The sequence below is a fragment of the Camelus dromedarius genome, chromosome 13 (assembly GCF_036321535.1).
Source record: "Camelus dromedarius isolate mCamDro1 chromosome 13, mCamDro1.pat, whole genome shotgun sequence".
Lineage (NCBI taxonomy): Eukaryota > Metazoa > Chordata > Mammalia > Artiodactyla > Camelidae > Camelus > Camelus dromedarius.
In genome coordinates this window covers 51329794-51354683 of record NC_087448.1, presented here as the reverse complement: position 1 = coordinate 51354683, position 24890 = coordinate 51329794, and the positions used below count along the sequence as shown (strand labels likewise).

The 24890-nt window shown below is 35.9% G+C and overlaps 1 protein-coding gene and 1 non-coding gene across 5 annotated transcripts in view; both read right to left on the bottom strand.

Moving 5' to 3' along the window:
- Nucleotides 1-243: 243 nt before the first annotated feature.
- Nucleotides 244-24890, bottom strand: part of DNAJC15 (DnaJ heat shock protein family (Hsp40) member C15) — a 76123-nt gene continuing 51476 nt past the window's right edge. For 3 of the 4 annotated variants that reach the window (XM_064493130.1, XM_064493131.1, XM_010980865.3), the window contains 3 exons: nt 22625-22701; nt 16562-16632; nt 244-496 (listed from right to left, as the gene is read on the bottom strand). In XM_064493130.1, coding sequence (XP_064349200.1) covers nt 426-496; nt 16562-16632; nt 22625-22701 — 219 coding nt within the window. In that variant the 3' untranslated portion in view covers nt 244-425. Of the gene's footprint in view, nt 497-15433; nt 15504-16561; nt 16633-22624; nt 22702-24890 lie in introns of all 4 variants that reach the window. The other variant, XM_031466050.2, reaches the window with a different exon arrangement.
- Nucleotides 13759-13834, bottom strand: TRNAI-AAU (transfer RNA isoleucine (anticodon AAU)). Its single transcript has one exon. It is a non-coding gene; the product is annotated as a tRNA-Ile (tRNA).

Below are 24890 nucleotides of genomic sequence, written 5' to 3'. Positions count from 1 at the left end.
CTTACGTGGGCTGAGTACTAAATTCGTCCGAGGAAACAAGGGACAATGTGAGCATGAGTACAAGCAGCGAGAAACTTTTTACTCGTTGCTCACAGATCCCAGTGACACCACCAACCATCATATTTGTGTGGGGGAGGGGAGCGGGAGGAACTTAGCGCTAACAGAACAGACATCTTAAAATGTATGACCATCAGAGAGGGAGAAAAGAAGGGGAAAGATCAGCGACAGAATGCCAAGTGTTCCTTTAAAAGGTAATACAAAGACAGACTATTGGTCTTTTATTATTATACAGCTTAGTAGTGGAAGAAGTGGTCAGTCTGTGTATGAAATTTTTAACAGCCATGGTTTAGACCAGTTTGCAGGACTTTTTTTTTTTTTTAAATAGGGTCCCTTTTCTTTCCTTCAGAGTGGTCCTTGAGCATCAATCAATGTTTGGTGGTTGCTTCTAGCAAGTCTTTTGCTTCATTAATTTTGGTTGCTAAGTAAGGAGATCCACCTGAGAGGACAGAGAAGAGTAAATGGATTAAAACACACTTATTATGGACATGTTTTTAAAGTCTCAAATAAAGAAAAACATTATTAGAATTCTCTGGTATTTCCCCACACATTCATCCTCTGACAAATTCTTTTATAAGCTCACTAGAAATCACAACAGCATACGTTAAACTTGTTCAGTGAAGCACTACAGATACCCAACAAACGAAGATAACCTCTGAGAAAAGTAAAGAAACGTGTAATAAGGAATAATTAAAAAAAAAAAAATCAAACATTCCACTGGTCAGACATTACCATTCAAATATTTGACCGGAGAATTTTTCTGAAATTAAGTGGGTGGTTAGGTAAATAAAATAACGGTCTTTCTCTAAGACTTTTTTTTTTTTTTAAGGGAAGAATATTCTTCCAAAGGAGGTTATCTTTCTGAAGGAGGTAAAGCAATCCAAGGGACCTTTCAGAGTCTTATCATGCCTTACGTTTTCACAAAAATAAAATATATGTTAGGAAAGGCAACTATGTACTTAAAATCATATTTACTAATACTAATGAATTAACTAGTAAATAAGTGGTAATAAAAATTATGTTAAAGGATATGCTCCCTGTTCTCTGAAATAGTCCTATTGGAATACCTGTGGAGTACAGTCTTAGATTCACTGTGCCCTAAAATAAACTTAAGTCGGTTCTTTTTTAGAGTTCTTTGCAATGAATTCTTTCTAATGCAAACAGCAAGAGGAAAATTGAAGTGAATTTCAAATTCAGAATCATTGTAAATCACAGAGCCTATCCGACATACAAAAATACTGGCCCCAAACTGTCACATTAAAGCTATTTAAGCAATGTACACCTTCTAACTTCTAGTCCTGAACACTTTCATTGCTTAACGCTCGAGCTAACAATCCTATTACAGTTCACCAGTCTCTTTGTGTTTGTTTTTATTTTTTATTCTCCCCTTGAGTGCAAACGATCTATAGCTGCTGAAAACATCATAAGACCTCAGTACCTTACAACGAACTAAAAAACATCTAGACCGTATTGGTGTGTATATTGTCCTGACTCTATCCAAGCCTTTTATTGACATCAAACCACCCACTTTATAAAGGAAAACAGATCAACGAACATAAGGACAATGCTAGAGGAGCTATTTTTAGCTTTTTACCCTTGAGGGTACCACTGACATTTTCACATCAAGATCTGAATTGCTATAAACATTTATGGAATATATCACAGAGTGCCCCTGAATATACAATCAGAATCACAAATGAAATTGATGAAAGTTTCCGTGTGCACTTGGCTATGAAATAAACTGATTTCAGGATAATCTTTGAAGATGACCTCGGAATTAGGTAATGTCAATCCTGGTAAGCTGTTTAAATTTTGAGAGTTACCAAGGTAATGCTGGGCATCTTGTGTATCTTTGACAAATATTAAATTATTAACTGAGCTCAAACATAACCTTTAACTGATTGATACGCACGCCGGATATTTAAATCACTGGTCATAACATGCTCATTTAGCAGACAGGAAAAAAATCAAAGGCACAGAAGATCGAAATTCTCATTAAACATAATATTTATCGATGGCAATGCCAGAGAGAAAAATGGACAGTTTATTCAGAATAACACTGAATTACTGTCCACCCTCTTTTAGTCAGAGGGACACTGGAGCTGTCTTTTATGTGTAGGGCAGAAACTGTAGGTTTGGCTCTCATTCTACCCTCATTCTATCTTCCTAAAATTTGGGGAAGGTGCTAAGCCAAAAACACAATTTCTATATTCCCTTCCAGTAGTGTTTGATTCAAAGTAGGATCTATCCACGAGGGGCACTCTTGGGAGGTCTGGAGGCGGAAGGGAGAGAAGGGCTTTGCTGCGGGGCCAGTGAGGTCGTGGCGCGGTGGCGGCAGCAGCTGTGATTTCTGTACAGCTCCTGGTGGTCTGTGAGGTCGTCCACAAGTAGCTTCCCCAACAGAGCAGCTCTGTAATTATCCGGGGAGCCACTCTTATAACCCAAGTCTAAAATTTACTCCCTCAGACCTTCCAACAGTTTGTAACCATTAATTCCCTGCATTAAATGCTCTCCTGCTTAAAACATCTAGTTTCTGGCACTGAATCTTGACTGATAAAATATATAGGATAAATATCCTTTATTTAATGGAAATAACATCCCTTTGAATCTTTTGATCCTGCTCAAATTATTGGGGGACCACTGGGATTCCATTTAACTAGAGCACTCACCCTCTGTACCTTTGTACTTTCATCAAACACTGCTGGAGCTCTTGTGCTCTGGCTATCGTGAGCTGCCATGTTTTAGACCAACCCTCCCATTGACATCAACTAGAAGAGTTTAATAAAATTCAAACGCATCAGTGTAAGAGCACCAGAGGTCTACCAGGTGAGCCAGGTCTAGAGAGATCAGGAAACGCATTGCAATGAGCCCAAAATTCTACACTGCTCTTTTCCTTCAAAGAAACCAGACACAAAATAGTACATACTATACAATCCCACTCACATGAAACATGAGAAAAGACACATCTTATCTGTAGTGGCAGAAAGCAGAACGGTGACTGCCCAAGCTTGGGTAGGGACTGGCAGTGAGAGGGGGCATCAAAGATCCTTTTGAGCTTTGAAATGTTCTATGTCTTCATTGTGCTAGTGGTTACATGGGTGTATACATTTGTCAAATCTCATCAAACTGTGCATTTAAAGATATACTTTATTGTATGTATAAATATACATACAACTATATACAACATAGCTGATGAATAAAGTAACCAGCAAACTGTATGTTACAAGAGACTATCTTTTTAAAAAAAATTTTTAAAAAATACACTAATGAAAATAAAGCTGGCACTGGTATGCTAATTATCAGGCAAAACTTAAGGCAAAACACAATACTAGAGATTAAGAGGGAAATTTCACAGCGTTAAAAGGGTCAGTCTACTGGTAAGACAGAGCAATTGTAAATTTGAATATACCTAGTAACATAGCTTCAAGATATATAAGGGAAATACAGACAGAAAAGACACAAATCCATTATCAGTGGGAGATTTAATATACCTCCCTCAGTAATTCATAGAAGAACAATTAGACAAAAAGAAATAGTAATAAGAATATCAAAAAGTTGAATAACATGATGAACCTCGATCTAAATGACATACATAAAGCACTCCATCTTACAAGTGCAGAACGCACCTTTTAAACTGTACATGGAACACTTACTGAAGTTGACCATGTGCTAAGGCTATAAAGCAAGTCTCAACGAACTTCAAAGACTCAAATCATAATAAGCAGCGCTACCTGAATTGTGTTCCATGGACGAGTGCTGGTATGCAGCTGTTACGGGACCACAGTTAGACAGGCTGAGAAACTGAGAATAAGTGCTTAGAAAATATTATAGCCACTTAACACAGTAGTGTGTACCTGTAGAATCTAATAACAAAAACTGGGGCTTAGAACTTACATATCTTTTTATTTCAATTTTCTAATAAATTCATTTTTTTGGTTATATTTTACAAAAGTTACCAGTCCACCAGAGATTGCGAAAAAATCATGTCCTCCATCGCAGACAGTTTGAGAAGTACTGATGTAAGTATGTTAATTGACCACAGTGGACTTGAGCTGGAAGTCAATAACAAACACATCTAGGGAATCCCAACATTTGGAAATCAGTCAATATACTTACAAGTAACCCACGCATCAAGGAAAATACCACAACAGGAATTAGCAATCAAGATAATTAACAATGCCAAAGGTTAGTTTTTTTAAAAAAGCTAATCAACTTCATACCAAAGCATTTAAAATTTAAATGAAATAACCTCTAGGAAAAACATAATATATCAAGAAGAAATAATATAACAAGAAGAAATAGGAAAAAAAGAATCATAACTATTTGAGAAACTGAATCTGTAAGTAAAAATCTTCCCACAAGTAAAGTCTGGCAAAGATAGTTGTATGACTAAATTTTTCAAAAAAAAAAAAAAGAAGAGGAAGAGGAGGAAGAGGAAGAGGAAGGAGGAGGAGGAGAGGGAGAGGGAGAATAAAGAAGAAAGAGGAAAGAGGAAAGAAGAATAAGAAGAAGAAGAAAAGGAAAACATATTTCAATTCTTTTTATGAGGCCAGCGTATCTTTGATACAAACCCTGATGAAAATATCACAAGATGAACATAGATGCAAAAACAAATACCAGCTTAGCAAATCAGGCTAAATTCACAACCAAGTTAGGTTGATATCAGAAATCCAAGACTGGCTTTCACATTAGAAAATTAATCAATGTAATTAATCACATTAACAGAATAAGGAATACATTTCACATGTCATCTTAACAAATGTAGAAAACTCCATACACATTCATAATAAAAACTTTTAGTAAACTAAGAGTAGAGGGATAAACTTCTTTTATGTGATAGGAGTTCTCAAAAAATACAGCAAATATTATACTTTGTAGTAAAATGTTAAAACCTTTGACTGAGATCAGCAACAAGAAAAGGATGCCCACTATCACTTCTATTTAACACTTTACTGGAGGTTCTAGCCACTGCAATAAATGCCCCCTCTCCATTCCCAATAAAAAAAGAAACAAGGATTGGAAAGAAATGGTCATTCTTCATAAATGACACAATTGAGTATGTAGAAAATCCAAAAGGACCTAAAGACAAAATCATAGACTATTCAAATTTAACAAGATGCTGGATACAACAGCAATATACACAAAACTAACTTTTTTATGTCCTAGAAATAAATAACTACATAAAACAATACAATTTATAGTAGCATTGGAAAAATCAATACCTAGGAATAAATTTAACAAATTATGGATATGACTACAAACTGAACAATCTTACTGAAATAAATTAAAGATGACCTAAATAGATGAAAGGATATGTCTTGTTCACAGACTGGAAAATTCAACAACATAGAGACATCAATGCTCCCCAGGATATAGATCTACAGAGTCACAGCAAACCCAATCATAACCCAGGAGGTTTGTGTGTGAAAGCGTACGTGTGTGCTTGTGCATGCGCACGTGCAAACTGACGACACAGTTCCTAACTTACATTAAAATGTAAAGGGCTAAACAGCAAAAAAAAAAAAAAAAAAAACCTTAAATAACAAAAATCTTGAAAAAATTTACACTATCTGAAATGAAGATTTGTTATAAATCTATACAAAACATTATGGTAGTGGCACAAGCGTTAAAAAAAATTAACCAAAGGAAGAAGAAAGAAAGTAGAGAAATATTTTCACAAATCTCTGGCTGTTTGATTTATAACAAGGTAACACTGCAAATTACTGGGAGGTGTAGGGGATGCCTTTTCAATGAATAATGCAGGACCATTTCGACATCTATATAAAAATAATTAAAACTTTACCCTTATCTCACACCTTATACAAAAATCGATTCCAGTTCATTACTGATATAATTATGTAAGGTAACAAAGATTCTAGAAATTAATTTCACGATGTTGAGATTTTCATGACCTTGAGACAGGCAAAATTTCCTAAACAAAATAAAGCACTAACTATAAAGGAAAACTTTGAACTATAAACTGAACTATATCAGAATTTAAATTTTGTTTATAAATAAACATCATTAAAGGTAAATAAAAGCAAGCCACAAAGAAAAGATATCTGTAACACAAAGGACTCATATCTAGAACACCAGAAGAATATATGATGTTCCCAAGTCAATTCAAAAGAGAGAGACAACCTAAAAGAAAAATATGGATAAATGGCAGGATATACATACCATGAAATACTATACAGCAATGAATATGCATGATTCCCTACTACAGCATTCACTGCTATGTGAATAATCTCACAAAGATAGCAAAATGAAAGAAGACAAGAATGAAAGACTGCACACTTCATGATTCTACTTACATAAAGTTCAAAAACAGGCAAAACTCATCTATGGCCACAAAAATCAGGAGCGTGGTCACTATTGGGGTGTGGGGAGTGACTGGAAATGCACACGAGGAGAAAATTTTTGTGCGGTTTAATTTCTTAATCTGGGTACTGGCTACACAAATGAGTTCACTTTATGACAATTCACTGAGTTGTGTGCTTACAATCTGTGTACTTTTATGAATGTGTATTTCAATTTTAAAAGTTTATCGAGAAACTAACACTGGAGATGTGCTGACCTTACTGAAGTCTGACACACTACCAATTCACACTGCCCCCAAATCACAGGGGCTCAGTAAACCTGTGACAGGACCATGGTGACGAGGACAGTGACTCGGCATTATTCTAATATATTATTGCATTTGCCTCTTCCAACCATCCTTCGTAGCTGCTCAATTCTTATTTTCATTACATAAAGAGAATGAAGCACAAAAACACTTAGTTACTTGCCCAGCAGCAGCCAGAGTGAACACGAGGTGGATCCAGGATTCCCAGGACGCCTGGCTCCCGAGCCCGCACTCTTCTCAGTCACCACACCACCCTGCCTCTCATTTTGTTTACCAAATTTCTTGCTTATTAAATTCCTACCATGTTAAACATGTGCTTGTTATAAACCTTTTGACTTTCTTCAAGCCTGTAATCTCATCTCAGGTTCTCTTCCTTCTTGAGAAGACTGAGATCATGCCTGTGATTTACCTTTTAAATATGTATGTCTATCTTCCCGTTAGATAATAGGTACCTCGAAGAGCAATCGCACTTTAGATCTAGAGAGATCTATTATCAGCACAGCTCTGAGTACACAGACGGGACACCCATCCTTGATGGGGAGAAGGAAGTACTGAGTCACTATTCTATTATTTTCCTGCATCAAACATCAGTTTCACACAAGTAAAACCACTCCAGAGATACAGAAACCAGGTAAAGTGTGTTAGGAGTGCATGCTTAAAAAATAAACAAACATCTGGGTAAAAATTCCCAACCGGCACAAAAGAAAATACGCAAATATTCTACAATTAACAATTGTTTCAAAGTTAGGTACGGGCGTACCTCGTTTTAATGCGCTTTGCTTTACTGCACTTCGCAGACACTGTGTGTTTTTCACAAACTGAAGGTTTATTGCAACCCTGTGTCAAGTCTATCCGTGCCGTTTTTCCAACAGCTTTATTTTTTAATTAAGGCATGAACATTGTTTTTTAGACATTATGCTATTGCACACTTAACAGACAACAGTATAGTGTAAACATAACCTCTATATACACCGCGAAACCAAAATATTTACGTGGCTTGCTTTACTGTGGAATCTGCCTTATTGCAGTGGTCTGGAACTGAGCTCTCAGGATCCTTCAGGCGTGCCTGGATAATGCGTTACTAATGCGAGTTTCACAGAAAGTACACCAACATGAGGATTAAGAAGATACAAGTCCCTTTTATCCTTGGGTCTTTCTTAAGCAGATACTATCATAGATTTTTCTAGATTCCTTAATTCTCATTGAAACTTAGGAATGTCTACATCCCAAATCTGTAAGATAGAAGAAGTGTTGCCATCTGCTGATCTGAATGGTTCTTAAAAGCGACCCACCCTTCTTAAAAAAAAGATGTTAAAATCATGTGGATACATGTGTATATACACGTAGGAGACTGGCTTCTGGCATGAGGAGTTCCACTGATCTGTTCCCCAGTGTAACTGGTAAAAACTATATAAAAAACCCCCAAACATCTGAAGCCTCTAGAAATGGTCTTAAAAGCACACACACACAAGAACTATCTATTAAAGAAACTCTATGAAAATTCGGTAAGAAAGGCAGGAATCTGTGGCCTTTGAGCCACAACAGCTCCCTTCTTTTCCCCTCCCAGCACAGCAAGGCAGACACCCGACGCTGGATGACTGTAGCAAGACAGGGGGCTCCTTTCTCCTCAGCTCCTGGACAGAGGGCTTCCCTTCCGGGAGAAGAGGGACCTCTGGCTCTTCCTGCCCCAGATGCCTGAGGCTGAAGCTAAGGCCCAGGAAAGCGGAACCTGGGCTCTACCCCGGGCAAGGCTCCCTTACAACACTGGGACCTCAACAGCTTGTCTCCCAGTCCGCAAGGCATGTTCTGCCCCAGGAGAGGCGAGCTGGGAAGACCTTGGGCGACTGCCCCTCTGTCTCATGCTCACTAGCTCCTAGGGGGGGTTCACTCAGCGAGAAGCTTGCCATAGTTCCCACTCCCAGCTCCAGAATCCTGGCAGAGAGTCTGCCTGTGGAATAAATTAATTAAAGAGGACATTAAAGTGAGGTGACTTAAATGCCTAACAGACTACATAATCAAACCAAAACCTAAGCCTGTAAGTCCCTCAACATTAAGAAATTAACATGAACTAGGCTTTTCCAAATAAAGCAAATGCTTAAGTTATAGCCAATCAAGTAATCTCCTTGCTTTGATTTTGCCTCTTCTCTCTAACAGTCTTTCCCGTAGGGCGCTCCTAACCACTTCCGGTTTGGTCTGCCTAATTCAAATAATTTGCTCCAACAAACTCTTAAAAATTTAATATGCTTCAGTTTATCTTTTAACAGTGGCAAAAGGAAAACAATGTGTCACTTATTAAAGAATCCCTAAATAAGATTAACAGCTAACTTAGCAGAAACAATGGAGGCCAGAAGGCAACGGGACAACATAATCAAAGTTCTCAAAGAAAAAACTGTCAACTAAGAATCCCACAGTCAGCAAAGCTGTTATTCAGAAACGAAGGTGAAACAAACGCTATCCTGGGTAAACAAAAGTGGAAAGAATTTACTGGTAACAGACCCACTTTAGAAGAAATCCTAAAGGAACTTCTTCAGGATAAAAGCAAGTGACCTCAGATGGTAATCTGAATCCACACAAACAGCGCTAGTAAATATAACTATGTACTTATAGAAGACAACATAAATTTTCTTTGTTTCTTCTTTGTTCTCTTAACTGATTGAAAAAGCAACTGTATAAAATAACATGCATAAAATGTATTGTTAGGCTTATAACATACAGATAATAATACATGCTTAATACATTTGCTAGTAACAGCACAAAGGAGATGAATAGGATTAAACTGTTGTGGATTAAGGGAAATCACAGCAGACGGTAAGGTAATGCGTCTAACTGTGTACGGTCAGGTTTGTAACAGTAGATGTTATATGTATAACAACAGCACAAAAGGGGGTAAATGGGAAGAGAGCTGCATAGGAGTAATGTTTCTATATATTATCAGAATTAGGCTAGTATAAATCTGAAGCTGATTCTGATAAATTAAGATGTATATGGTAAATCTGAAAGCAACTACTTTTTAAAATATTCAAAAATAATAAAAAATAATTAATAAAATCAAAATACTACATTACAAAATGTTCACTCAGTGCAAAAGAATGAAGTAAAGGAAGAATAATAGATGGGGCAAAGACATGAGACAGAAAACAAAAAGCAAATGCAGACAGAAATCCAACTAGATCAATAATAACATTATATGTGAATGGATTAAACAATCTAATCAATTATTAGGTTGTCAGATTGTATTAAAAAACATGATCCAACTATAGGCTGTGTACAGGAGACAGACTTTAGATTCAAAAATACAAATAAATTGAAAGTAAAAGGATGGAAAAAGATATATCATGAAACACCAACCACAGAAAAGCTAGCGTGGCTATACTCCTATGAAACAAAATAGACTCTAAAACAAAAAATGTTACTAGAGACATAACAATTATAAAAATGTATACACCTAACAAGAGAGCACCAAAAAATACATGAAACAAAAAACTAAGAAAAATGAAGAGAGAAACAGACAATTCAATAGTAAGGATTAATGCCCCATTTTCAATAATGGATAGTACAACCAGACAAAAGATCAACAAGAAAATAGAAGACGTGGACAACACTTAAAACCAACTAGACCTAACAGACATCTATAGAACGTCTACCCAACAACAGAATATACATTCTTCTCAAGTGTATATGGAACATTTTCCAGGAGAGATCACTGGCGAGGCCATAAAACAAAACTCAATAAATTAAAAGGATTAAAATAATACATTATATTCTCCAACCCCAATGGAATCAAATTAGAAATCAGTAACAAGGACAAATTTAGGAAATAAATAGAAATTAGTAGAAATTAAACACATTCTTGAACAATCAATAGGTCGAAGAGGAAATCAAAAGAAAAACAAGGAAATACTTTGAGATAAATAAAGACATGACATAAAACTTATGGGGCACAGCTAAGGCAAAGATAGCTGTAAATACCTGTGTTAAAAAAAAAAGAAAGATCTCCTATCAATAACCTTGACTTCAACCTTAAGATACTGAAAAGAGAATAAACCAAACCTAAAGCAAAAAGAAAATAGTAAAAATTAAAACAAAAATTAATGAAGGGGAGAATTAGGGAAAAAAAAAAAAAGAGAGAGAAGATCAGTTAGACCAAAAGCTGATTCTTTGAAAAGAAGCCTTTAGCTTGTTGATCATTAAAACAAACCTTTAGCTTGTTTGATCAAGAAAAAAGAAAACAGATTCAAATGACTGCCATCAGAAGTCAAAGAGAAGACATTACTATCATAGCTAAGAGAAATAAAAAGGATTATAAAGGAACACCATAAATAACTATACTTCAGCAAATTAGACAGCCCAAGTTCTCAACATAGCTGGCAAGCTTCTCCATCCCTTCCTTGGTCCTGCGTGTCTTCTTCGATCATGCTTCCTATCACTGTTCCCCTTGCTCACCGTGCTCAAGCCAATCTCCTTACAGTTCCAGAAACACACAGTATGTTCTCATTTCAAAACCTTTGCACATGATGTTCCTTCTGGTCAAAATACTCTTTCTTCAGATCTTTGCATGACTTACTGCCTCAGGTTTTTGCTCAAGTATTTTCTTCCTACAGAGAATTTCTAAGACAGCCATAAATAATACGGCAGCTGCCTCCTCTCCAGCTGGCAACCTCTACTCCCCAACTCGATTTTATTTTTCTTAAAAGCACTTACCATCATGTGACATTTTTCAGTCTAGCCTTTTCTGCATAACTACCCTAAAACTTAGTGGCTGATAACAACTTTTTTTTTCCCCCTGCACTATTCTATGAACTAGCTGGGTGGTTCTTCCGAGCTGGGTCAGGTCGGTTAGGGCTGGAAGGCTCAGCATGGCCTCAATGGGTCCTCATCGGGGATGGCTAGTCCTCACGCTCAAGGTGATCTTTAATCCTTCAGGAGGTGAACCTGGTTTTATTCACATGGTGGCCTCTGGATTCCAAGATTTAACAGCTGAAGCTGCAATGCTTCTTGAGGCCCAGGCTTCGAATACATACCATGTCACTTGTGCTGTACTCTATTGGTCAAAGCAAGTGACAAGGACAGCCTGAATATACATGGTCAGGAAACAGACCACCTCTTGATGAGAGGTGCTGTGAAGAACGTGTGGCCATTTTTAATCTACGTCCTGTCTGTCTCTCCCAGCGCAATACAAGTTCCACAAAGGCAAGGCCCGTGGCTATCTTGTTCAGTGTCTAGTTCACCAACTGCGTTAGCTACTTAAATAAGTATCTGTTGAATGAATGATCACTCAGATGATCTGTTTACATGTGTATTTGTAAAAATTTATTTAGATATATATTCATGATTTATGCACTTCTCTGCCTATTTATTCTACTTCAATACAAAGCAAACCTAAAAATAAAAGAGATTAAACAGAAAAGTGACCTTTTAAAAAGTAAATTGAATTACATCACTCTACTGCATAAAACCTGACAGCATAATAAATAAAGTTCAAATGTTATACAGAACCTGCAGTGTTTCTTTATCAGAAAGCATACTGTTTTCAAAATCTGGGCACCATCTCACCTCGCACAACCTCTCTGTTTCTTAAACCCCTACCACAGTAGTTTTCTTCCACGTCCTTAAGCACACTAAGTTCTTTCCTCCAGGAACGTGCTAGCTCCCTTACTTTCCAATCACTCTTCACAGGAATAGCTTCTCTTCATCCCTCAGGTCTCCTCAGAGAGGCCTTCCCAGTCAGCCCGTGTAAAGTTGCTTCTTTCCCATATTCTATAATCTCAGTCCACTGTACCTTTATTGCACCTGCCACAACTTGAAATAGGCTTGCTTGTTTTTTGTCTGTCCCTCCACTAGAACGTATGCTTGATGAGGACAAACACCTAGTTGACCTGTTCTACAGTGTAAGCCTCAATATTTATTAACGCAACGTTCTGGTACAATATAGAAGTTGAATGAATAATTTCTAAATAAATAAGATAGTTTCAGGTCATTTCATATCAATCTAATGAGTCTTTTAAAATGTTGATGTGATTATTATATATTTGTTTTCACTCCCAATACTATTTTACCTGTAAATTTCATTGGTATGCCTACTTTTTATCCATTTTCTTATTCATTCACTCATGAAAAAAATTAGAATTTATTAAATATCAACCATGTAGGTTTTAAAGATAAATAAGCTATGTTCATTATTTTTAAAGATCTCAGCACTTACCAAGGAAAATTAATGTGCAAGAAAACAAAATTATCTCTTTACCAAAAAATAATTAACTCAAATACAAAACCTTAAACCTAATAAAATGTTGAAATGAAGGGAAATGAAAGATGAGTCCTCTGAAATAAATAATAATCTAGTGCACCTATCAAAAAAAAGGAAATCCAGCTAATTAGGCATGACTTTTTTTCTTATTAATTCCATGTTGACGCTTAGTCATCATATATTTTCTAAATGTTTATGATACATCTTTTAAATATAATATATTGCAATAAGTTACATTATTAGCTTCTTCTACAATGAGAGTAATTAGGGAAAACCCATTTAACAGTATAATTACTTTGATTTGTTTTTAATCCCAATATTTAATTTAATTTTGATTTAAATACTATTAAAAAAGAGTATCTTACGTATTGAAAGGGGACATACATGGAACAAAGACTAAGAAACTCTGCTGTGGGCAAGCAGATTTCAGCTAAATGTAAAAAAGAACTTTCTAGTAGTTACTGCTGTCTACCAGAGTGCTGCCCTACAAAGCAGGAAGCTCTCCATCACTAAAAATCTTTAAGAAGAGCCAACAGGGAATTTTTCCCAGGATGGAGCAGAAACAATGTGATTTAGGGGGCAGTATTGATTAGATCAGCATCTTCAAAGTACGGTGAAGTACTTCTTAAAATTTTTTTTCTAATCTGTGGTGGACTAACACTTTTACAAAACACGAAAGTATCCCATACTTGGATATCATAGCCATGTCAAATAGCTATAAAGATTTCTGAATGCTTACTTTTGATTTTTTTTTAATATATACATTTCACCAACAACATCCTCATTTTTATTTACAGTAACGCTGTAGTGCTTTATTTTTCTTTAAACATAGAGGTACTGGGGCTTGAACCCAGGACCTCGTGCACATTAAGCATGTGCTCTACCACTGAGCTACACTCTGCTCCCTTTCGATTTTTAATTTGTTGGACAAAGGTAACAAATTGTGGTCTAGCATGAGAAGGCAAACCACACTTTGAGAAGCACTGGATTAGATAAGTCTATGAGAGTTCTCTGAGGTTCTACACTCTTTCGTCTCTAACTAGCCTGTCTTCCTTTCCATATTCATTAGGCCTTCATATCAAACTACTGATTTCATAACAACTAAACTTTTCCTCCAGTAACTTAAAAAACTATAATCTAAAAGGTATTTTGAAAACATTAGATCAAAGACCTGAGACATTTTTACCACATTAACCTTTTATCTCACTAAATTCAAAAGGCAAAATTTACTTTTTACCAAAACACATCTGAATGCTCATTTAAAACTGGCTACAAAAAATTTATTTGCAGTCATTTCCCACACCTAATTTTCTGGTGTCACTTTCTTTGCACAAGCTGATAATGAAATATGTAACAGATTATAGTCGATCACACATTTGAAGTTCTAGCTTTGTTTTACCAGCTGGTAGCAAAACCAACTGAAAAGTCAGTTGCGGGTGGGGTGGTAGGGAAAAGAACATTCATAAATTTCAGAAGCACTCGGAAGAGAAGTCAAGTTTTGCAACCACTCCATGACCTGGCCAAAGCAAATTATAACTGCTGGAGAATTAGAAATTAGAAAACAGAAACCACTGTGAAAGTCAACAACAACAAAAATCTATCTTCTTCTCATTAAAAACAAGGAAAAACAAAACAACCTTCCTTCTCAAGAGACAATTACCACGTTTATAAGCTATCATCTCCCAACTCCATCATATGTGAGTTTTTTCCCTCAAGTAGCTGCAATATTCTTTAATTCACCATACTTTTACTAAAGCAGGAGTTCTTAACTATGAGTATACGAATAGGTTTTAAGAAGCCTATGAACTCTGAAATTCCAAATGTTTTAAAATTTTGGGTGAGTGAGCAATTATATAGACAAGATGTCTACAGTTGTCAACACAACTGTGGTTGACAACGTTTGATTAAAAGTATCCTTCTTAAGTTAAAATGTGATCTGAATAGAGATACAATGTACAGGTTCTTCATTAATTGAATAGGCAATACAAACATTACATTATATCATATAACCAAAAAAAGCTTTAGAAGATGAAAACGAATATATGTATGTATATGCATGACTGGGACGTTTTGCTTCACACCAGAAATTGACATATTGTAATTGACTGTACTTCAATCAAAAATAAGAAGAAATAAATCCCTTCACTTTATAGATGATAAACTTGACATTTAGAGAGATCAAGGGAGTGTCCAAAGCCTCTTGTGAGCTAGAAGGCAGAAGCCAGAGAAGAATGCTGGCCTCCTGCTTCCAGGTCCACTCCCTCACTCTGCCACCAACGCAAGACTAGCCTGAAGGATATTAGTAGGACACTATGGGCAGACATCAACTCCACTTCTGATAAATATATAATCTCAAAGTAAATCAAGTAATTCCTTCAACATTACTGGCTCATAAAATACATAAGCATTTTCTTTCTTTTTTTTAACTAAAAGTATTTAAAAATACATATTCTTTTAGAAACATTTTAGAGCTGGCTTCCTTGCCAGCAGACACAACCAACAACCTGTCAATCATCCGAAAGACATGAGCACTTGATCCCACTGCAATCAATCAGAGAAGGGCATATACTTGACCTGGAAGGGACAGAAGATGTTTAGGAGGTAGAGGGCTTCAAAGAGGCACTTAAACACATTTCTTTCTGAGTCAATTACTCGGAAAGACCACAATGCAAAGTAAATTAATTGAATGGATCTTTTAATGACTGTTGAAGCTGTTTAAAATTTTAAGCGAAACCTCTTTTCAAAGTTTATTCTCTTATTTATTCACACTAAAGAACAGCAAGTGCAAAAACCAAAGGAGATGACATTTAGTGAAAAGAATTTTTATAGTAAGTAATTATGTGAGAAAGCTAAGGGGGGAGGCTTATTTTGGAGTCAGGATTGGTAGGAATCCAAAATTTGTTTAATTTTTTTCAAAATAATTAGAAAACTAAAAGTCTGTAAGTAAGAATCCAAGCAACCCTCACTCTCTGCCCCCTGCTCCCCCACTTTTGACTTCTGAAATAGAGTGCAACTTTCTACCATCTGTTATTTTAGAGCAGAAACAGTAATGAACATATGGGCTTTCTCTCTCAAGCAGCTGTAGTGTAGTTAAAGTTATAATAATTGTCTTTCTGTAAGATAAATTTACATTAAAAACCTGGCCAGTTAAAAACAAACGGGCTCAGCCTCAGAGCCTTCCAGAATAAAATTAAGAAATTCAGAATCATCTGTGACATATTACATTCAGAGATTTAGAGACTATCCCCTAAATCTTATGCTTTTATGTGTAAGGTTTAACAAATATAATTCATGATGAAACTAAACTGATTTAGTTTATACAGTCAAAGAGTCTACAACTCATATTTTTTTTCTTTCTCCATCAAAATGCTAGGAGCCTCAAACACGGGGTAGGTACTCATATACAAAAATCAGTAACTACGTTCTCAAAAGTTGGTAACTACATAAATCCATCACTTCTCTGGATCACTGAACTCCCACCTAAAGGCTCCTTTATTTACAAGAAAAATCACAACACATGTGACACATAAACTTCCATTTCAACTATACATCATTTATAATGAGCTTAAGTAATGGAAAGGTTCAGAACATATTCTGATCCACATATTATGAAAAACAGGAATTTTACCTACCTTTATCTGGGTGATTCAAAATCATGATTCTCCTGTGAGCTGCTCTAATCTTGGCCTTGCCAGCAGATGGGCTGTAAAAAGAAATTAAAGTGCTTATAATAAATAATGTCAAATGCAGGTTATAAATTAACGGTTCATATTAGTTTCAAGAAATTAAAGACTAATGAGAATTTCACCATCTTGTGGGTAAAAATGAAATTACAGCTTTTCACTTAATTCCACCAACCATCAAAATAAATCATTGATTCACTGCTGCGTGTACTTTTCTTCAGTCCTTTTAATCTCAGTCTTTATTCTCAATTAAAAAAAAACAGACACAATAGGTAGGATAGGGGAACCATAGTCTGAAGACTATTACTGTGAGTTAGAAAATTATGCTTCAAGCTACCTGGGGGGTCGAGGGAAGGGAGCATATATAACAAACAGGTGTTTGAACTGTAGAGCTACCAGACTGCAGGATTTTAATCCCAGCATTGCCATGTAGGATGGGGAGCCTTGGTCAAATTTTTTTTACCATCTCTATGCCTTAGCTTCCTCATTATAAAACAGGGCTAGGAATAATATATTCCTCACAGAGCAATTATAAGGATTAAATTAGCTAATGATGACAAAGTGCTTGAACAGTGCATGATGTATACCAACGTTTCGTCATAGTTAGCTTTCAATATTATTATTTTTCAACAGAGCATCTCAAAACCCTTCATAGCTCATAATTTATTTAGCTGTGTGAGAAACCTATGGGAAAAGGCTGGCTGTTAGAGCCTATGGTCTAAACAAAAATTAAAGAAGAAAGTTAAATAAACCACAAATTATTCCTGTAAAACTTAATTTATCCAATAATGGAAAAGCTTCCCTTTAGTACATTTTTCAGGTAAAGAAAAGGAATTAACACTAACAACGGCAATATACTCATATTGCTAGTTAATATTTATACTAGATTATTTAAGCTACCTAACTTTTCTAGGCCTCAAACAGAAATAATAGTAGCTGACTCAAAGTACATGGTGGTGGCTGTGTAACTCAAAATGATTTAATCTGCATGGACGAACCACACTGTAGTGGCTAAAAGCAGGTACTTTTAGAGATATTCAGACAGGTTTAAAAACTTCATTCATTGTCTATAAAACTGTGTCTTGCTTATATAATTCTCTCATATGTAAAACAGACATTACAAAACAGAGCATACCTCCCAGGATTATTTTAAGGATAAGTTAGACAATAAAAGTAAAAAGATTAGCATGATCTAGCACACAGTTAGTGTTCAAGGAATAGTAGTTATTCATTATGAACATAAAGGATGCTTATAAAAATGTATTATGTATTTCCTACCTTTAAAAAATGGAGTACAAATAATCTAATTTAGCATTTTTTGAATGACTCAAAAGCATTATTATAAGTATCAATTGAGTGCAAAGAAACTCTCAAGGTCTGCAGAGGTTTGCTTGCCCTTCTATTAAAGGGGCATAAAATGCTATCCGTTTAAGTTCTTTTGTTTTGAACACTGTCAGTATGCAATCCTCAGTTCTGCCAGTGTTCTAGTCTCTAGCTGCTCCTTGCCTGTTACTTGCTACTTCTAATCTCCTGGGGCTAAATAACAGATCGTCAAGCATGCTAAAATGCACTATCAACTGCTGCATAAGCATACAAAATAGTCTTCAATAATAAGTAATTCTTAAGTCAAAGGGAAAATCAGAAGAGAAATCAAAAAATATCTTGACACAAATGAACATACCAAAACTTACAGGATGCAGCTAAAGCAGTTCTAAGAGGAAAGTTTATAGCAATAAACAACCTAACTTTACACTTCAGTGAAGTATAAAAAGAAAACAAACTAAGCCCAAAATAACCAAAGTAAAATAATAAAGATCACAGTGAAAATAAATGAAATAGAGACTAAAAAGATAAAATAAAAGATCAAAGAAACTAAGAGCCCTTTTTTTTGCAAATGTAAACAAAACAGATGAACCATTAGCTAGACTCACCAAGAAAACAGAAGACTCAAGTAAAATAAAAAATGAAAAAGGAGAGATTACAACTGATATCACCGAAATACAAAGGATGAGAGACTATTGTGAACTGTATTATATAACAACAAATTGAACAACCTAGATCTGGATAAATTCCCAGAAACAAACCACCTACCAAGACTAAACTTGAAGAAATAGAAAATCTAAACAGACCAATTACTACTAATGAGACTGAATGAGCAATCAAAAAACTTCCAGCAAAGAAAAGTCCAGGACCAGATGTCTTCACTAAATTCAATCAGACATTTAAAGAATAATTAATACAAATCCTCAAACTCTTCCAAAAAATAGAAGAGGGAGGAAACACTTCCAAACGCATTTGATGAGGCTAGCATTACCCCGATACCAAAAACCAGACATGGACACTACAAGAAAAGAAAAATACAAACCAATATCCCTGATGATCACAAATGCAAAAATCCTCAACAAATATTACCAGACCAAGTTCAACAATACATTAAAGGGATCATACATCATGATCAAGTGGGATTTATTCCAGGAATGCAAGGATGACTCAACATCTGAAAATCAATCAATATGATACACCACAGTAACAAAATGAAGGATAAAAAGCACATGGTCATCTCAATAGACACAGAAGAAGCATTTGACAAAATTCAATATCCATTAATGATAAAGACTCTCAACAAAGTTGGTGTAGAGGGAATAGGCCTCAACATAATAAAGACCATATATGAAAAGTCCACAGCTAACATACTCAATGATGAAAAGCTGGAAACTTCTCCACTAAGATCAGCAACATGCCAGAGTTGCCCACTCTCGCTACTTTTATTCAACATAGTATCCCAAGTCCTAGTCAGAGCAATCAGTCAAGAAAAAGAAATAAAAGGCATCCAAATCATAAAGGAAGAATCAAGTAAACCTGTCACTATTTGCAGATGACATGATGTTACATATAAAAAAAACTCTAAAGACTCCACCAAAAGACTGTTAGAACTAATCAACAAACTCAGTAAAGTTGCAGGATATAAAAATCAATGTACAAAAATCTATTGTGTTTCTATATACTAATAACAAACTCTCAGAAAGAGAAATCAAGAAAACAATCCCATTTACAATTATATCAAAAGGAATAAAATAGCCAGGAATAAATTTAACCAAGGACCTGTACACTGAAAACCAGAAGACACTGATGAAAGAAACTAAGGAAGACACAAATAAATGGAAAGACATTCTGCGTTCAATGATTGGAAGAAGTAAATAAAATGTCCATACTACCCAAAGCAAAATACAGATTCAATGCAGCCTATATCAAAACTCCAATGGCATTTTCACAGAAACAGAACAAAAAAAATACTAAAATTTGTATGGAACCACAAATGATCCTTGAATAGCCAAAGCAATCTTGAGAAAGAAGAATAAAGCTGGAGACAAACTTCCTGATTTCAAACTGTATTACAATGCTCTAGTAATCAAACAGTATGTATTGGCATTAACAACAGACACATAGATTGATATTATGGGACAGAGCCCAGAAATAAACCCATGCATGTACGGTCAACTAATTTACAACAAAGGGGCAAAGAATATACAATGAGGGGAAGGATAGTCTCTTCAATAAATGGTGTTTATTGGGAAAAGGAAATCTGGACAGTCATATGCAAAGGAATGATACTGGACCCCTATCTTATATCATACACCAAAATTAACTCAAAATGGGTTAAAGACTTAGATGTAAGACCTGAAATCTTAAAACTCCTAGAAGAAAATACAGGAAATAAGCTCCTTGACACTGGTCTTGTAAAGATTAAACAAGACGGGAGAATCCTAGTTCTTAAACAAAGTGTAAAAATTAGATGTAGCTCTGATGTATCTCCAGTATAGACAGTTTCACCATGAACTGAAAATGTAACCTTAAATACCATTTTGCCTAGATCAGGGATTTCAAACTGCTCCCTGGAATGTATGTGACTGGGAGTAGAGGAGTGGGGTGTGTGGAACGGAACGGTATTTCCTGATCCTGAAGCAAATGGAGCAGTTTTAGTTTCTTTCTTTTCTTTCTTTTTTTTACAACTAGTCTATAGAATAACATTTAGTTTAAACAGAGTTCCACAGAAGTTTTGCGGAAGTCTGAAAAACACAAATGTGTGTATCATTTCAGAAAATACCAGATATAGTAATAGTTTTCCTGGGCAGTTCAGTAAAATATTTCAGGCTTTATGCAATATGTAAGAATAAATATATAGCCATCTAGTAGCATAGAGAATTTTTCTGTTCTTAAATAGGGTATCAACAGAGTCAGCTCCATTTGCCTTGTCTTTATCTACTTGTTATATAGTCTAAATCATTTGGACTCATTGACCACAGAAATGCATTCACAGCTTGAAGAATCTTCTCAAAATCAACACTGTCTGACAGAAAGAAAGGGCTAGAGAAAAGCAAATAAATTGTACCTGTCTATTTAATGTGTTATGGGCAAATATTAGCTTCTGCATTCATGATGGAAATGCGAAGAGAGTGGAGCCAACATTTATTCGGCACATGTTATCTGGTGGGCACTTTGATAAAAAGGCATCTCTCGTATCATTTTACCATCTTCCAGCAAGGCAAAATATCATTCATTCCAAATCAAAAATGAAGATGCTAAAGTGCAGAAAAGCTGAAAATAACCTGACCAGTGCCTCAGCGACAGACTCAGGATGAGAATCTGTTTGCTTAGCTGATATTTAATGAGTAGTAACTAGGTGCTATGTTTATGTTAAAAGTTTCATATGTGTTAATCTTCACAACAACTCTATGCAGTAGAAGCTAATATCATCTCCATTTTACAAGTAATGAAACTAAGGACATGCCACTAATAGATGTAAAAGTGGTATTTGTACCCAGATTCACTTGTAATCAAAGGCTATGCTGTTAGCCAATCAATTTTCCTTGTGAAATTTTGCACAGCTTCCAGTTCAATGGGATAAAACTTTATAATCATGTATCTTAAGTCAACTCCTAGTTACCCGTCCTAAAAACAGAAGTACCCTGGATGATATTAAATGATACTCTAAAAAACCGTTGTGCTTGGTTTTATAATGTACTTCATAGTCACATTTTAGGTCTATGAATGAGATAATGTGGAGGCCCAATAAAAGTTCAAAAAAATAACAATGCCATTCTGAATAATGTTAAAGCAAGGAATAGTTAGCAATATGGCTAATCTCCTAATTTGGTTCACCTGCTTAAAATCATTTCCTTTTTTGTATTCTCCGTGAGAGAGCTCATTGCTTCTTATATTTAAATGAAGCACCAAGCTACGTTGAGCTGTTCCTCCCCTGGTCACTTTCTTGTTCTTCTTGATTGGTCATAAGAAATAATAAAATGTTTTGATCTTAAAAATCTGCTAATCTACAACAGATTAAAAAATTATGTCAATGAGGTCTTTATGATCTGTTCTGCTTAATTACGTTGACTAAATCACCATAAGATTTGTTGTAGGTAACATATTGCTCTAAAATTTGGGTGGGCTCTAGAGGAACATAAGGTAAACAAATATAAATACTGCTAAATCTATGGGAGGGTACGTTTTCTTAACTTTAAGTGTTAAATGATATCATACATCAATCACACAAAATCATTAACTTTCTCCTACACTGTCCGAAGTTGAAAAATAAATGAATACTAAGGTGAACAAGTATAATAAAATATGCTACATGTAAAATTTTGGAACTAGAAAAGAACTGTGAAACAGATCCCATATTATAATTAAAAATATGATACATCAAATTATACAACTCAATCCAGAAAGAATTCAGCATCACAATAAGGGATATTTCGATAATTGCATTGAGACTTCAAATATAATAGCTCCTTATTAAGGGATAAAAGCACATCACAATGATGCCTGATTTTTTTAAGGGGAGTAGGATATTCTCTTAGATTTGAGGTTTTAAAATATAAAAATTTGATATTTTCTCCTCTGCCTCCTATTTGTAATTTAAAATACAAGGATAACTTTACTCTCACATTTTTTGCTTTTTCAAGACAAACTCAGCCATAAAACAAAATAATACTTATGCAGTACACCTACCTTACACCCAAAATAAGACTAGCTTCTCGTCTACTCATTTTCTGTTCAAATCCTCCTTTATAGTAGGATGAAAAGCTCTGTACAGGAACGAAAGAGCAAGAAATAATTAGTTTCACGTATGAGGTGGCATGACCTCAATCCCATCACACAGCTGCAGTAAGACTAATGCATTTTACTAGAAGTCAACTTGAAATTCTGGGGTGTGGGGAGGGGCAGCACTAAACAATAATTCTTTACAAGAAATTATGACCAAGGTGATCACTTACAAAATGGTAACAATTTTTTTTCACTTTCAAATACATCAATTTTTCTACTCTGAAAGAATAAAAGAGATAAGTAGAAGCAGAAGGCCTGAACATTTTCTGAAGCTCTAGAGTCATTTTCTCATTGGATAACCTTGACCAAGTCATTTACTGTTGATATGACAGACGTTGTTTTAACCTGAGACTGGCTGACAAAGAAGAAGAAAAACTGAAAAGTAGGGAGGACACCAGAATAGCAGACAGGCAGGCCAGCAGAGATGGGAAGACTGGACTGAAAGGTCAGTGTGGCTGGAGAGGCCTGAGCAAGGAGGAGAGTGGGAAGAGAAAGGTTCCTGGGGCCAGACCCTGGAAGGCCTGGGAAGCAATGGAAATGACTTAGGATTTTATCCTCAGTGGTAGAAGCCAGAGCCCTCAAGTAAGAGAATCCGACTTGGCTTTAAAAGGATTATGTCAACTGCCCTGTGAAGAACAGAAAGACAGGTACAGCGTGGAGGTAGGAGACCAGTTGGGAAGACACAACATAATCTAGGTGAGAGATGATGGAGGTATGGACCAATGTGGTAGCAGAGGAGGAGGTGAGTTGTCACATTCTGGATGTATTTTGAAAGCAGAAAAAACACTTGCTTGGATTGAATATGGGATATGAGAAATAGGGAATTAAAGACGGTGCAGTAAGCACTGTTACACATTGTACAAATTCTCCTTCGAAGTGAGGTGCTTACTCCTCAAGACACTGGGCTGCTGTTGGCAGGCAGCGCTCAGCAGTCAAACTCCAGGAACTGCCTTGGCTGAAGAACATCAAGCTCACGCCCCTTCGCAGGGCAGTCTCCAGCTAACGCCTAGCTGATGTGGGGGAAGAACCATTACAGTTCTCTAGGACTCAGTCCTAGCACTTCTTGTCTATAGTTACTTCCCAGGTGATGTTATTTAGTTTTGTGGCCTCTTGCCCCAACTTGGGACAACCACAATGACCCACCCACGCTTCAGAGCTCCCAGGGGGCTGCTCAGGCCTTTGTCGAGACTACATTGCATTTGACATTTGTGGACTTTTGAATGATGGCCATTCTGACTGGTGTGAGGTGATACCTCATTTGTAGTTTTGATTTGCATTTCTCTGATAATTGGTGATATTTAGCATTTTTTCATGTGCCTATTGGCCATTCGTATGTTTTCAATGGAGAATTGCTTGTTTGGGTCTTCTGCCCATTTTTGGATTGGGTTGTTTGTTTTTTTATTAGGTTGTATATCCTGGAAATTAAGCCCTTGTTAGTCTCATCTTTTGCAAATGTTAAGTCCAAAAATGATAAATGCTGGAGAGGGTGTGGAGAAAGGGAACCACCCTCCTACACTGCTGGTGGGAATGTAGTTTGGTGCAGCCACTGTGGAAAACAGTATGGAGATTCCTCAAAAGACTAAAACAGACTTATAAAAACAGACTTACCATATGATCCAACAATCCTACTCCTGGGCATATATCCAGAGGGAACCTTAATTTAAAAGGATACACACACCCCAATGTTCACAGCAGCACTATCTACAATAGCCAAGACATGGAAACAATCTAAATGTTCATTGACAGATGACTGGATAAAGAAGCTGTAGTATATTTCTACAATGGAATACTACTCAGCCATTAAAAAGAATAAAATAATGCCATTTGCAGCAACATGGATGGACCTGGAGAGTGTCATTCTAAGTGAAGTAAGCCAGAAAGAACAATACCATGATATCACTTTTATGTGGAATCTAAAAAAAAAAAAGACAAAGGAACTTGTCTACAAAACAGAAACAGACTCACAGACATAGAAAACAAACTTACGGTTACCAGGGGTGGGAAGGGAGTGGGATAAATGGGAATTCGAAATCTGCAGATACTAACTACCATATATAAAATAGATAAGCACATTTATCCTGTATAGCACAGGGAACTATATTCAATATCTTGCAGTAACTTATGGTGAAAAAGAATATGAAAACGAATATACCTATGTTCATATATGACT